At 40.6% G+C, this 16317-nt stretch overlaps 1 protein-coding gene across 2 annotated transcripts; it reads left to right on the top strand.

Annotated features, from left to right (window-relative positions):
• The first annotated feature begins 1163 nt into the window (after nucleotides 1–1163).
• On the top strand, nucleotides 1164–13733 carry tnfsf11 (TNF superfamily member 11). Of its 2 annotated transcripts, none has more exons than XM_034147746.1 (4): nucleotides 1164–1529; nucleotides 3881–3916; nucleotides 9146–9269; nucleotides 10949–13733. In XM_034147746.1, exons 1-4 carry the CDS (start codon nucleotides 1338–1340, stop codon nucleotides 11368–11370), a joined length of 774 nt encoding a protein of 257 aa, XP_034003637.1. In that variant the 5' UTR covers nucleotides 1164–1337; the 3' UTR covers nucleotides 11371–13733. The 2 variants fall into 2 exon arrangements, with proteins under 2 accessions (XP_034003637.1, XP_034003636.1); XM_034147745.1 differs by having other exon boundaries at nucleotides 1166–1529; nucleotides 10946–13733.
• The last annotated feature ends 2584 nt before the right edge of the window (nucleotides 13734–16317 follow it).

Raw genomic sequence — 16317 nt, 5'->3', positions numbered from 1 at the left:
TGTATGAACCCAGTAGTAGAGATGAAATGCTGCCCCCTATTTCCATGGTGCATTACACATTACTCCTTTAAAGGATGTGGGAGATATTGAAGGATTACTTCAACATTTTGGGAAATAGGCTTACTGTCTTTCTTGCTAAGAGTTAGATGATAAGATTGAGTGGCACACATTTAACTTAAAATACCTAAATTCGGTGTGGAGTAAAGGCGTGGACCTACATTTAAGGTCAGCACAGCGTATTGAGACATGAAAAGGGCTGATAAATGTTCAACAAGTAAACATGCGTGACTTTAAATGACTTTCATCATAGCAGCTACCAGCAGTGTGAGGTATTAGATGATCTTCCAGGAGTCTTAAAACCAACACATATGCTTTAAAGATGTAATCTATCTCCAAAGGAATGAGGGAAGGAGTGCAAAGCTGAACGCCTGCCAGGGACTTTTAAGCAAGTTCCAGTTTAGAAAACATTTTGATAGGATGTTGACATCATGCATGGATAACTCTTTACAAACCGCCGAGAGGAATGTGTTTAATCTCAGGCTGCTGTCAAACAACCCCGTGTGTCATATTTTGGCATCACATCAATAAAGATTGGTGAATTATTTGATTGAATTGATGCCCCTGTTCTCAAGCTTCCTATCGCTTATTGGGGTGTCCTATTCCATATGTCTCCACCGCGTCTCATGATTGTATCTGTATTTTCATTTAACTTGTGAATAAATGAAATGAAACGAAAGTTAATTTCTTGCACATCAGTTATTTTGCATTCCAGTGTGTGAAGCAGTGTGTCTGCGGGGGTGTGTACGGGCAGAAGAGGTGGGTCACGTGTCTGAGTTTTGTCATTAACCCAACACTAACATGAGTTAATTAGAGTTAGAGTTAGAGTACTAATTCTAATATATGATCATTTGGACCTCAATCCCATTGTGTTTTCTCTCTACAGTCTGTAAACTGATTGGTATTGAGTTAATTTTGGCTCATGTAAAATGGTGACCGATTGGTAAGTACATTTTTGGCTCATCAGTTATTTTGCATTCCAGTCTGTGCAGAAGTGTGTCACCGGGGGTGTGTGGACGCGCACGGGGGGGGGGGGGGGGGGGTGGACGCGCACAAAGGGGTGGATCACGTGTCAGTGAGTTTCTGTTCTGTTCTGCCCGTTTTGCCCCGCGTGTAGCCATAAAGGTTCTCTCCACCTGTGCATGCGTTCATCCGAAACCGGTCCAGTCTGATCCGCGAGCCTGCCTCTGATTGGCTGCAGAGAAACGCGCTCTCAGCCCACCCACCGCTCGTTATACTCCCTGCTCTCTCTCTCTTTTCCTCGCATTGAGTCTGGGATCATGGCAGCTACGCACAGCGAGTACCGAGGAGGCTACCTGCGGAGCGACATGGAGGCCGGGCAGCACCGCTTCCACCCGGGATCCGAGCCCACTTACCGGCCGCTGCTCTTCGGGACCCTGGCTGTTATGGGATTGCTTCAAGTGGCCTCCAGCGTGGCGATCCTATTACACCTGACGGGATATCTGCAGGAGGTAGGCTCAACATGACTCTGTGTGTGCTCGGGAGGTTCATTTCCACAACACTTTCAGCTCACACACACACACTTTGGTTTGACGCGTAAATATTTATCTGCACACACTGTCAACACTTCTCTGTCGGAGACACTTTTGCGCAACTTTATAACGCCATAAAGTGACAGATAAGTTTTCCTGCTCTGTGTAAAGTAGGCGGTGTGAGCTCTTAGAAGTATGCAGAGGTGGAGAAGTACTTACTTGAGTAAAAGTAGAAGTACTCAGATCTTGTACTTGAGTAAAAGTCGAAGTACTCAGATCTTGTACTTGAGTAAAAGTTGAATTACTCAGATCTTGTACTTGAGTAAAAGTCGAAGTACTCAGATCTTGTACTTGAGTAAAAGTAGAAGTACCAGAGTGTAGGAATACTCTGTTACAGTAAAAGTCCTGCATTCAAAATGTTCCTCAAGTAAAAGTAGAAAAGTATTATCATCAAAATATAGTGAAAGTACCGACAGTAAAAGTAGTCATTGTGCAGATTGGTCCATTTCAGAATAATATATATGATATGTTTTATAATGATTGATCATGAAAGTGTTCTCAAAGCTGGTAAAGGTGCAGCTAGTTTGAATGACTTTGTATACTGCAGGGTAGCTTGTGGATTTACTCCAGGTGGAACTAAAGTCTGATTTAACACTTGATTAGATTTCACATCATTCATCCACATCTGTGAAGTAACTAAAGGTATTAAATACATGTAGTGAAAGTCCAAAGTAGCATAAAATGGAGATACTCAAGTAAAGTACAAGTCTCTCAAATTGTCCTTAAGTACAGTACTTGAGTACTTAGTTACTTCCCTCCTCTGGAAGTATGTGTAGACAAGTGGAGAAAAAAAAAAAGCCTCCACATCGAGCCAGTTCTGCAGTTTTGTGCGCCAAGATTTCCTGCGCTCTTGGTGTCTCTTTGAAGGCAGCAGGCAGTTAAACTCTGCTGTAAAAACACCCAGACTTCCAGATAACATCTCTAAAAGACACTCTTTACATTTTCCACGCATTAGTTATTTCACAGAGATATTTCCTAGCTGCTGCGTGGTGATAGCATCTCCGTCTGTTGTGCAAAGATGCCTTGCCAAATACAGATCACTTGAGTGCTGCAGTTTCTCTTGTGCATGTTTACATGGCTTATATCTGTAATTTATATGTGTCATAAATTGTAAACCTCTGAGCGTAAGCAAAGCTGTTCTGGAGGAGTCTGGGTTTCATCAAGCAGTGAAAGATACTGTCAGAAAACGTCTTGCTTTGTGTCATGTCATGCCTCTTGCAGGGCTGCGTGTCTGAGATCTTGTAAAATAACATTTAGGTTCAGCCGTGATTGTTTTTTTAAACTTGTTGGCGGTTTTGGAGTTGAATAATTGTCGTGTTTCAACAAGCCAGGATGCAGAGTTCACCTGGGGAGCATCTCTCTATCTGTGTTTGTGTTTTACATTTCTTTGGCATAAACACATGTGTGTGGTAGTAGATAGATATGCACCGGGTGTGAGCCAGAGGGAAATCAAATTTTAAAAGAGGACGAGAGAAAAACACGTTGTTTAATTATCCGGCTGTAATTGTATTTGTGTTTTAACACTTGCATGGATTTATCTGGTTATGTTATTGAAAGGCTTTATTGTCATATGAACAGTAGCTACAGTGTAGTTATGACAATGAAAAGTCCCAGGCTCCTCCAACAATGCAACATAAATATATTTAAGAACTAAAACACATTTTAAAAAACAATAAGATTAGTGCAAGAGGAGATGAGTGGGATCCGTCTTTGGTTGGTCAGAGTAAGAACTGACTCTTGGATAACCACGCAGCTTTTTTTTTACTGAAATCAAAGTCATATGGTAGCACTTTTAGCATGAGTCAGTGTGTGTGTGTGGTGTGTGTGTGTGTACTGGAGTTTGGCACTGTACCATCTTCATCCCCCAACACCTGTACAACTTCCTGGAGATGCTCAGCGCCGTGTCCGCATAAGAATGTGCTGACGGGAGCTTTTTTTTAATTATCCATCGGGAGGGCTGTGTTGGTGTTTTTGCGTGTAATCCGTTTCTTAAATTACTCTGACATGACAGCCCTGGAAATAAGAACCAAATGCCCCAAATCGCGTTGAGTTTCTCCTGCTGCGGTGCATCGCAGAGTGACATGTGGAAAATAACTTCACCTCGCACTCCCACAACTTGTCTTCCTGTAAGGTTTACAGAAATATTCCTCCCGCCCACACCTGTCAGGGAAACATCCTCATGACAAATTGAGCTTGTTAGGAATTGCATAAGTTTGCATTTCTGTGTACACTGACCCCTCTAACCTGTGTTTCTGTGTTTCTGTCTGCAGGTAGATTTGTCCACGGCTCCTCACCGACCCATACAGGTGAGTTTGACCCCTGGTTAACCCCCCCCCCCCCCCCCCCCACACACACACACACACACACACACACACACACACACACACACACACACACACACACACACCGTCCTCTCACACACAGATTGCATTTGAACAGGTTTTATTCCTGCCTGATAACCCCTGAAGCTGAATTTACGCCTCAACACTTCTTCTCTGTAAATTGATCTATCAATCATCGGCACTCAGATCTCACTGAAAACAGACTTTCATTGATGGACTGATTGTGTTTGGCTTGTGGCCAAAAGGAAGCTGTGGTGTAACAGAGCTGCGAAGCCAAAAATAATATCTCCGAGGGCCAACAGTTGCGAGATTTCAGACTCTTTTGAAGCATAGCAGGTATTTCCTGCTGTCGCTCACTGTTAAGGAGGAAGTACAGTGTCTGCACAAAGAGAGTTATGTTTAAAAAGAAAAACACCCCTGAACGTGGTGCAATATGCAACCATTATATAAAAATTCCCTTGTTGATCACTCGCATTGATACAGTTTACTTCTTATTTGTTTGTCTGAATATGCAAATAAGGAACAATCTTATTAAACATGTGCAAGTTTGCAGGCTTTTTGAGAACATTGCTTCAGTTCCTTGACATATTAGAGTCAACGTTTGTACAGTGAGGTTTGAGATATCTGTTTTTATTACTGGGGAAAGTACTGTCAACAGCCATAAAAAAAGAAATGTTGGCATGCTATTAAGATAAGTTTTAATGATGAAATATGCGACACCCTTATGTGTGTTTTGCATGATTTCTCTCCACTTGTTAAGGAGGCTTAAGTAGAAGTAGCTTAATAACTCAAACAATATTCACCCGGTTCCTCGCCTTAAAGTAGCAAAACAAAACGGACTATCATCTGCAACATTGCTCTGACAGAAATCCAGATTTTCCCATGGTTGTGTTTTCATTCCACACCACAGCTCCTGCAGAGCACCAACCCGCAGCTGGTCACACAGACCGCAGCAGCAAAAACACCTTTGATATTTTGATATGGGGTCAAGAAGCTTTTTCCTAAACGAGCTGCTCTCTTCCTGTCACTGAGCGCAGAGTAGTTTACTGCATCAACTATTAATGAGTCACTCTCTGGCGTCAGCGGTCGCAGAGAACTTCTCCAAAAGATCGCAGTAGCATGAGGGAGTTATAAAATATAAAATCTTAATTGTTGATGTCATGTATTTTTCTTTCTTATCCCTTTTTTGGAAGTCCCCACCAAGTCTTTCTTTGGCAAAGTTCTTGGCAACACCGTAGGAACCAGGAAGTAAAACAACACGGAATAAAAGGACTGCTTTGCTTCACTAGTGTTTGGTTTCCCATAACGCTTCAATTTCCTTTGAAACGATGTGTTTGTGTTTGCCCCGGGTATCCCCTGGTGGACTTCTTGCACAAACCACCCAGCCTGCGTTGGACTGAGGCTCTCATTGTGTCTCATTGTGTCTTTAGCCCCTCGGCCGCAGCTTTATGAGGTGTCAGGGTGACATGTAAGGTGTTGTTTTAACGTCTCTCCTCCGCTCACAGATCAGGGGATTTGTGAGCGAGCCGTCCTCCGTGGACAGCTGTCAGCTCTTTGATATGAGACAGGACCTGATCTGTGGTCAGTGTGTGAGAACATCATGAATCACACACTCGGATCTGTATCACAAGAAGGAGATCTGAACACAGATCTGCTCCGGTGGCCTGAGCGTTGTGTGTGAGAGGAGCTTTTGTTTTAGAGGAGCGCTCATCAGCACAATGGAAATGTTGACTGATCTGAGTGCAGATCACAGGCCTGCGTGCACTGTGGTATTCCAGCATGGGAAACTAGAGAGGGCAAAACCTGGAGAATTCTGTACGCTGACAAACTGCAATGTGTGTGGCTGTGTCGAGGTGGGATTGAAGCAGCACTCGCATGGTCTGAGGATCAACTCAAAAGAGGAAGACTTCTATAGTGAAGTCTTTATGATTCACTGGAATTATGAAAGTAATAATAATAATACAAATACACTTTGTTTTGCACCTTACAGAGTGCTTTCACATACTAACCCTAACCCACAGAGAGCAAGTGAATGAAATAGCGTCTAAACATAAGAACATTAGTAACACATATAAATACATAGAATAAGACTAAATAAAAAGTCAAATACGACGCATAAAAGCAATTCTAAAAAAGTGAGTTTTTAAAAGATCTCACAGCCCTGATATAGGTAGGTCTTAATGTCTTCCATTTTTGTAAAGCACTTTGAATTGCCTTGTGTTGAAAGGTGCTATATAAATAAACTTGCCTTGCCTTGCCTTGCCTTGCCTTGCCTTGCCTAGGTCGTTCCAAAGTAGTAATGGAAGAATAATAGCCATTGATTCCTAATTGAGCAAAACGCTTTGATGTTTGAACAAAATGTCTGCGTTGAGGAAGCAGCCAATCAAACTTCTTCAGTAGAATAACACCCTGTCTGCATTCACGCCGCTTCTTCACGGCAGTCATTTCTCTCCGTGCAGCTCGGTGGTTTTCACCGTGCCGCTCTTTAATTCTAGATCACACTGCAGATCAGAGCGCTGCCAAGCTGCAGCTCCTTCGTCTAAATAATCTCTTCTCGCTGGTTAAACAGGTATGGCGTGGTTTCGCCACAAATCAAGATAGATCCCACAATGTCGGGTCAATTGGGAGCGCCTTCTTAATCACTCTGTTGGCAGAGCCGTGTTTACTCTCGTCTCATTCCAAGACACTGCGCTATACACATGTTTGTGCAGGAAATTGTTTGTTGAAAGAAAGGAGAGTGCTAATCTTAGTCTGAGAGACGTGCAAATGTGTCTGGATTCTTTTGAGGTTTGTGTATAAATACTTCACGGTAATATTAGCACAGCGCAGGTGCACTATTGCAAAACCGTGCTAATTCAGAAGTGTTTGTGCTCCGAGGCGCTGTGTGTGTTTTCTTTAAGATGGTATGTCTCCATCATAATCAACACTTTCAGTTTCCCTGTCTGTGTGTTGTAAGTGTTGGCTCAGAGTTAGGGTGACATGACAGTTCAAGGAGATCATAGTTAATTACAGAGAAACCATAAAACAAGTAAAAACACCTTCAGGATATAATAAAAGCTTCATCAGTGGGGTGTAAATAATGATTTCGCTTAACTGCAATGAACCACATTAATTTGTATATGTTGCAGAAACATGCACACTTGAATGAAGATGTACTTATCTCTTCATTGTTGTGTGAAAGCCAAACTTAGATGTGTTGTGTGAGGGTTCGATGGTAGATAGAGGCGGCTGGTATTTTAATCTCTTGGTGCAGGAACTGTTTACATGCTTGGAAACCATGTTTTCCCCCCCGAGTGTATATGCTCCGTCTTGCCTGAGGATGACAGCCCGGCTCAGACACTGCGTGGCGGCTGAACGCAATCCAGATACTGTTTTTTGTGCCACATTCGTGAGAAGTGCAATCTGTCTGAAAGGTTACACTCACCAGGAGGCCGAGAACAACCACGGCTGGAATAAGAAGAGAGCAGGGAGCCAAAGAGGACGAATACAACTCTGACCTGCATTAAAGGTCCTTGGTTGCTGATTGGCTAATGGTTACACAAGCCAACACATCGTTATGACATCATAAAGTGGCCAAAATCTGATCAGCTCATTTTCAGACAGGTTTTTATAGAAATGGATCAGGACAAAAAGAGAGAGAATCTTTGTTCCTGAAACTTTCAGAGTCTCTTTCCACAGAGGGGACACATGTTGATGTAGAAGAGACATGAAGAAGAGGGGACACATGTTGATGTAGAAGAGACATGAAGAAGAGGGGACACATGTTGATGTAGAAGAGACATGAAGAAGAGGGGACACATGTTGATGTAGAAGAGACATGAAGAAGAGGGGACACATGTTGATGTAGAAGAGACATGAAGAAGAGGGGACACATGTTGATGTAGAAGAGACATGAAGAAGAGGGGACACATGTTGATGTAGAAGAGACATGAAGAAGAGGGGACACATGTTGATGTAGAAGAGACATGAAGAAGAGGGGACACATGTTGATGTAGAAGAGACATGAAGAAGAGGGGACACATGTTGATGTAGAAGAGACATGAAGAAGAGGGGACACATGTTGATGTAGAAGAGACATGAAGAAGAGGGGACACATGTTGATGTAGAAGAGACATGAAGAAGAGGGGACACATGTTGATGAAGAAGAGACATGAAGAAGAGGGGACACATGTTGATGTAGAAGAGACGGGAAGAAGAGGGGACACATGTTGATGTAGAAGAGACATGAAGAAGAGGGGACACATGTTGATGTAGAAGAGACATGAAGAAGAGGGGACACATGTTGATGTAGAAGAGACATGAAGAAAAGGGGACACATGTTGATGTAGAAGAGACATGAAGAAGAGGGGACACATGTTGATGTAGAAGAGACGTGAAGAAGAGGGGACACATGTTGATGTAGAGGAGACATGAAGAAGAGGGGACACATGTTGATGTAGAAGAGACATGGAGAAGAGGGGACACATGTTGATGTAGAAGAGACATGGAGAAGAGGGGACACATGTTGATGTAGAAGAGACATGAAGAAGAGGGGACACATGTTGATGTAGAAAAAACATGAAGAAGAGGGGACACATGTTGATGTAGAAGAGACATGAAGAAGAGGGGACACATGTTGATGTAGAAAAGACATGAAGAAGAGGATTTTGCATAATAGGTGACCTTTAAGAGAGACAGCCAAACAGAGCTGTGGTGAAACATTTCACAAACCATATCGTTGCTCCGAGAAAAAGTGTGTGTGTGTGTGTGTGTGTGTGTGTGTGTGTGTGTGTGTGTGTGTGTGTGTGTGTGTGTGTGTGTGTGTGTGTGTGTGTGTGTGTGTGTGTGTGTGTGTGTGTGTGTGTGTGTGTGTGTGTGTGTGTGTGTGTGTGTGTGTGTGTGTGTGGTGTGTGTGTGTGTGTGTGTGTGTGTGTGTGTGTGTGTGTGTGTGTGTGTGTGTGTGTGTGTGTGTGTGTGTGTGTGTGGGGTGTGTGTGTGTGTGTGTGTGTGTGTGTGTGTGTGTGTGTGTGTGTGTGTGTGTGTGTGTGTGTGTGTGTGTGTGTGTGTGTGTGTGTGTGTGTGTGTGTGTGTGTGTGTGTGTGTGTGTGTGTGTGTGTGTGTGTGTGTGTCACACAAAGACACTAGTGATGTTTGTTGGCCTCCATGTGTCGATCAGTGTTTGTTAAATTAGTTTTCTTTCTATGTTTTCTGCAGGAAGTGCAGACGGAGCCGGTGCTGGACGCTCTGAGAGACACGAGGAAAAAAGGACGCTGCAAACATCCAAAAGAGAGTCTGCCATCAGCGCATCTACCAATCAAAGCACAGGAGTTCTCCAAGAGTGAGTCCAATTAACATCCTGTAATGAATGCACTAGAAACACTTACCTGTCAATCACAATGAGCCTTTTCTGTTTGGGTCAGCTTTGGAGTCACGCCTCTCTGAATGAAAACGACTGCATCTCACACATTAGTTGTGCAGAGGGTAGTTATTTACAACTATTCACTGCCAGTTGAAGCTTCTAGATATCTATATTTTGCTGACATATTACTTGTTTAAAAGTAGATTTTAAAGTAATAATATGGTATAAAGTTAAAATATCTAACTTAACAATGACAAAAAAGCCCAAAATGTTCCACTAAAGGACCATATAATGTCCGCTAGTTAGAATGTGTGATACTTCCAACTCTAAACTGCATTATTACAAACACATTTTTCCATGTATGTACTTTATTGTATTATTATAGTAACAGTTTAATAGACCATTTAACCCCTTCAACCTTTATATTTAGGAAGCTTGTGATATAGAGCTGGGTTTCATCTTAAAAATGACTAAACTAGTGTCAATATTAGTGTACTAAAAGGTTACACAGATACCAATAGAGATTTCATCAGTTGTGTAAAATGCCAACTCTACTCCTACAGAAGTGATCAATACAGTAATATTTAGGCTGTGTAATTTGAAATATCTAAGCCAACCTTCTTAATCTAGCTTGTTTGTTATGGATTGTGTTTTATAGTGTTGTATTTTTATCATGCAGTCGTATTTCCGCGCTATGATAGGCTTGTGAGAATAGAGAGAAGTGATTGGTTAAGCTGGGCAGTGACGCCCCCGATCACTTACTGAGAGGAGAGAGAGTAGTAACGTAGGAATAGTAAATGAATGAGAAGAGACGGTCGTCCTGGTTGAACTTGTGCTGAGCTTCATTAGGGCTGCACAGTTCATTCAAATGTTATCGAAATTGTAATGTGAATGAATGCAATATCCAAATTGCAGTAAGCTCAATATTTAGTAAAGTTAGAATATGTATGTATGTATGTATATAAATATCTGAATTATATTAGTATTGTGGAGCTGCAGAGAAGTCCCGGCCTACAAAACGTATTCTACAGACTTAATAAAGACGTATTGTTGGGAACAGATCCTCTTAAATAATTACACCACAATTATAATGATCATTCCCTTTAATCACACTGTATCATCAATTGCAACATCACATCATTTGTATTAGTTATTTTACCTTAGTAACACAGCCCTTTATTTTATTAATAATAATAATAATACATCTTAATTTGTTTAGCAATGTTCATATACAGGGGGCATGTAAAAGAATAAGTGTGAAAAACATTAAAAGACTCTTTAAAGGGGGGGATGTCGCTTATTAAAGGGGACCTATCATGCAAAATGCACTGTTCGATGTCTTTTCTACATCAACATGTGTCGCCGCCGCGGTGTGTCAGAAAATAAAACCCTCTCTCTTTTCCTCCGTACCCACATCTCTAAAAACGGGGGAACAACGGAGCTGATCCAGATTTGCGTGCGATATAGACATGTTTTTTATATTTTTGTATATATCTGAGACCCATAATATATGCCTAAAAATAGCATGATAGGAAACCTTTAAAAGCTTGTCCATTAACATGTCCCCTTAGTTCGCCTCACTAATATGTAAGTGATGGACCAACACCTGAAAAACATGAAAAGATTAACCAAAGTTTGCTCTTCTCTCCGTCTAGAAGGCGAGCCCAAAGCCGTCACCATCGACTGGGACGAGCTGCACGGATACCGCAACAAGATGGGCTACCAGAAGGGCAAGCTGCTGGTGGAGGAGGCGGGTTTCTACTACATCTACGCCAAAACCTGCTTCCGCTACTACAACCTGGAGCTGGACGACGGCAGCCAGGTGGACGTCAGCAACCGGCAGCTCATCCAGTACGTGTACCACGAGAAGATCAAACAGAACAGCAAGTCAGCGCTTCTGATGAAGACGGGCAGCACCATGCGCTGGAACATCACCAGCTATAACATGTACTGCGCCCAGCAAGGAAGAGGGGTTCGTCTGGAGGAGGGGGACGCTTTGTACGTGACCGTGTCCAACGCATGGGTGCTGGACCCCGAGGGAGAAGGGACGTATTTCGGGGCGATAAAATTAGGTAATTGAGAGTTAAAAGACGAGAGGAGCGGACATGCTACTGAACATTTGCCAAAGAACCACTGTTAGTGATTTATAAGTGTTGATAAAAAGTGTCTTGTTGTTTTTGTACTTCACCAAATAGCCTTTGGAGCACTCGATGAGAAAAGACATGGAAATGGTTCAGTCCCCGAAAGAAAGTATATGACACACAGCTCTTAAATTCATCTAAAATAGCACTGGACTCTTTTTTTTATTATTAAGTATTGTGACATTTCAATACATTTCAGCTCAGATTACGACTTAAGCACCGATGTGTTTATGGACTAACTAAACAAACCACAAGGGAGAAACTTGGGAAGTCGGTTTGCTGGCGAGGCGCAAAGTGAGGAAGGATTTATCAATGTTGGAGAAAATGTCCGGTAGAAACACGGAGCATCTGCTTGTACTTAGCGGATTAGAACAGAATAAAAACAACAGGTTTGCACACGGCACTGATCACAAACGTCTTCCTGAAGAGTTCTGTACGTGTGAACGAGGAAGTGGTTAGTCTCTGATCGGAGTAACTATCACAACAGGGGATATATCCAGAGGTGGAAAAAGTATTCAGAGTCTTTACTGGGGTACTAATACCACTCTAAAAATACTCAATTTGAAGTAAAAGTACTGTAGTGACAATGGTACTTAAGCAAAAGTATTTAATACTACTCTAAAAATACTCAATTTGAAGTAAAAGTACTGCAGTGACAATGGTACTCAAGCAAAAGTATTTAATACTACTCTAAAATACTCAATTTGAAGTAAAAGTACTGCATCGACAATGGTACTTAAGCAAAAGTATTTAATACTACTCTAAAATACTCAATTTGAAGTAAAAGTACTGCAGTGACAATGGTACTAAAGCAAAAGTATTTAATACTACTCTAAAATACTCAATTTGAAGTAAAAGTACTGCAGTGACAATGGTACTCAAGCAAAAGTATTTAATACTACTCTAAAATACTCAATTTGAAGTAAAAGTACTGCATCGACAATGGTACTTAAGCAAAAGTATTTAATACTACTCTAAAATACTCAATTTGAAGTAAAAGTACTGCATCAACAATGGTACTTAAGCAAAAGTATTTAATACTACTCTAAAATACTCAATTTGAAGTAAAAGTACTGCATCGACAATGGTACTTAAGCAAAAGTATTTAATACTACTCTAAAATACTCAATTTGAAGTAAAAGTACTGTAGTGACAATGGTACTTAAGCAAAAGTATTTGATACTACTCTAAAAATACTCAATTTGAAGTAAAAGTACTGCATCGACAATGGTACTTAAGCAAAAGTATGATAAGGAAGATGTGCTTAAAGTTTTAGAAGAAAAGTACATGTTGCAGAAAAAACTCATAACATATTTAAATACTTTAAAGCAAAAGCAGTACATCTTCACATTTAAGAAGCTGCCGATTCATTTTGTGTTAACACACTCGTGCTAGTTTCCTAAATGTAATGTTGGATGGTTTAATCTATACCAAAACATCTTATTTGAAGAGTTTTTCCTAATTATTGTGTGTCAAAATCTACAAGTAAAAAGTACAATATTGGCTTCCAAAATGTAGTATATTAGAAGAATAGTAAAAGTACCTCAAAAGTGTACTTAAGACCAGTACTTGAGTAAATGTACTTAGTTACTTTCCACCACTGGTTATATCACCCTGAGACCACCGTTCATAGTTTAATATGATTCACTGTTTTTTAGCAACAGATCAGATTAGTTTTGCTCCAAAAACTCATTTCTCTCCACTTCTCAGTCTAAAGAGTGAACTGCTTGATTGAAGGCAATTACACGACAATGTCATTTTGAACTAAGGAGGAAATGACATGTGTTTGATATGTTTATGACGATTGAAAAAAGAAAAAGGGATGCAGATAGCTGGCCTGTCTGACCATCAATGACATGAATAGACTGTTGTCTTCTTAAACTAGAGGAGCCAAATTGACTTTGGTTCATCTTTTAACTTAAATTTTGTTTTTCATTTGGCTCTTCACCGAGGTAAATGGGAATATGCACTAAATATTTATTTATTAGCTATAGAAGTACAGAGACGGGTCATTGTTAAAATGACCTCTCGTCTGTGTGACATCCATTATGCAGCACTTAGAGGAAATAGTAGACACGCTTTTTGTTATTAAAACACAGGGGCTTCATTTTAAATTCCATATTTATGTATCTTGATTTTTTTGTTGACAATTCTGTGTGCACTTGCCTAGCCAAAAGCAACATGGACATCATGTTTCTTCTACAAGATTGTAGCATACCTGTAAAATCTTCATCTGATTTCCATTCAATGTTTTTTTTTATTTATGTAATGTATGTTTTAATAAAAAAAAGTACTTTTGTAACGGCGTTTCCTGTGTTTTGACGTCACCGTTTTCACTGAACGGGCCACCCGGAGTGTGATGTGTTTGTGATGATGATCTGTACAATCTTTAATTTAACACCAGTATGTCATCACAGAGATAGATTGTATAGAAAGGCCGCCCACTGCTACCTCACAGCAGACTTTTGGACCGCCATCATGTAGAATAAACAGACTGCATGATGGGAATAACTAGCTTTAGGTAATGGATTAACGGTAACAGGAGAAAGTAATCAGGATACAAGTTACAGTTGTAGCAGGATTACAGTGTTACTAAAAACCTAAAAAGAGCATATTTAGTTTGTTGTAAAAGGATCAGATTATGGCAAAAATCATAATCTCGATTATTTGGGTCAATAATTGATATCACGATTATTAAAAACGATTATCCATTTACTTTGAAAACATCAATCTATTGGAGAATTTATTTTTTGAACAGTATGTTTTGAACAGTTTATTACCCTGAACTTTAAGTATAATTCAACTGAAAAACCAATAAAAAAAAAAGTAATAATAATAAAAAAGTAATCGTTTTATTGCGATTACGTTGTTTTCGTAATCGTTGCAAGCCATAATCGTAATTGCGATTAAAATACGATTAATTGAGCAGCCCTAGATCAGATTGTATTTATTCTTTGTTAGCTGTCCTGCTCTGTCGCTGCCAGCATATTGAACACAGAAATGTTGAGTACCCCAACGTTTGATGTTAGAAATGTATAGTAGGGTCCCCAGCACATAGAAACTGCCGGATGCTAACTTGCATACTGTAGGTTGGGCTACTTTCACAATTAGCATATGCAGACAATAGCTAAAAGATGGCTAATCCGATTTGGACGATTTCAGACTGGTTTTGGAGGTATATTGAGGATGCTGAATCCCTTTCTGATATGTTTAGGATACACAATGGCAGCTTTGAGTCTCCTAAAACTTTAAACTCAACTCAAAATTCATAAAAATCAGTCCAAAGGCAATATGGCCACTTTCTGCCATTTTTTATCCTGAAAATGTCCGAAATGGACTCAGCGTCCTCAATAAACCACTCCAAAAGGGTCCAAATCGACCAATGCTTTTCTATTATCTGCATAGGCTATAATGCTAATTAAAGCAACTTATGCTAATTGTGCAAATTGCCCAACATATGCAAGTTATCATCCGGCAGTTTCTATGTGCTGGGAACCCGTATTATACATTTATGTCATAAAACGTTGGGGTACGCCTACTGCCTGAATCTGCTTTATGGTTTTAACTTTCTTTGGTTCATTTGTCCTTCTTTTAAAGTCACTAGCTGAACCTATATGTTCATAAAATAGTGTGTGAGCTTAGCTGTGTGTGTTAAACTAAAACGGAGCATTTTCTGTCAGCTCAGATTCTATTCCTGCTTCTTTAAACTGTAGTATGTGCTCATGTGTTTCAGTGTTGGTGTATAGCCTACTGCCTGAATGTGCTTCATGAAAGGCAGGTTTTTCAGAAAGTTATCAAGTGACATTACTTTGTTGTATTCAGATTGGGTTCCTGATTGTTTCACAGGTAAGTTATTTCATTTGTAACCTTCCTAACCCTGGGAACAACACAGATCATTTCCTCACTCTGCTGTAATGCATGATGTGAGTGTTTTTGATCACTGTGGCGGCGGGTCTCCCATGAAGCCCCATGGCGCGTGTTAGAGGAGTTTAAAGACCAAACAATTCCTCTATTGTCTGTGTTTGGGCGTTCACACGTCTGAGCCGGGACCTCACACAGCTGCAGATCATTGTTACGAGCTGTAATCAAATCTGAGCTTTGTGGAGAAAAACTTGGCTGAGGTGCAAAAGGAGCTGATTGGTTTTGATCAGTGTTGGAAGGTATTTATATACCTTCAAACTCCTTCACTCAAGGAATGAACTTAAGGAGGGGTTCCCCTTTCCTATAGTGTGTTCTATAGGTTTTAAAGTAGAGACACCACATACTGATATACACCTGAACATCAGCAGGAGAGGACTCTTTAAAGTAGAGACACTACATACTGATATACACCTGAACATCAGCAGGAGAGGACTCTTTAAAGTAGAGACAGTACATACTGATATACACCTGGACATCAGCAGGAGAGGACTCTTTAAAGTAGAGACACTACATACTGATATACACCTGAACATCAGCAGGAGAGGACTCTTTAAAGTAGAGACACTACATACTGATATACACCTGAACATCAGCAGGAGAGGACTCTTTAAAGTAGAGACACTACATACTGATATGCCTAAACCTAAATTTAGCAGAATATGTCCTACTAAGTTCTTCTTCCACTACTGGAAAGCAATAATACCTTTTGGGACCATTTGTACCAAGAAGAATGTTTCATGCAAATAAACAATACTTGCACTTGCAGTTTTGCAACGGCACAAACAGCTGTGGTGTCCAAAGGGCTTCTCACTTTCAGATTGAAATAGCTGAAGCCATGAGTGTAAACAATGGACTTCCGCAGAGTGCCACCCTTCAGAAGGCACTTGGTTTCTCAATGCTTGGCGCTGAACAGAAACCATTAAAATGTGTTGTGTCAGTAAACATTATGGGAAAGCTTGGCGTGC

Source organism: Trematomus bernacchii, unplaced genomic scaffold (genome assembly GCF_902827165.1).
Source record: "Trematomus bernacchii unplaced genomic scaffold, fTreBer1.1, whole genome shotgun sequence".
Taxonomy (NCBI): domain Eukaryota; kingdom Metazoa; phylum Chordata; class Actinopteri; order Perciformes; family Nototheniidae; genus Trematomus; species Trematomus bernacchii.
The sequence above is the reverse complement of the archived record's forward strand: the minus strand, read 5'-3'. Positions and strand labels throughout refer to the sequence as shown.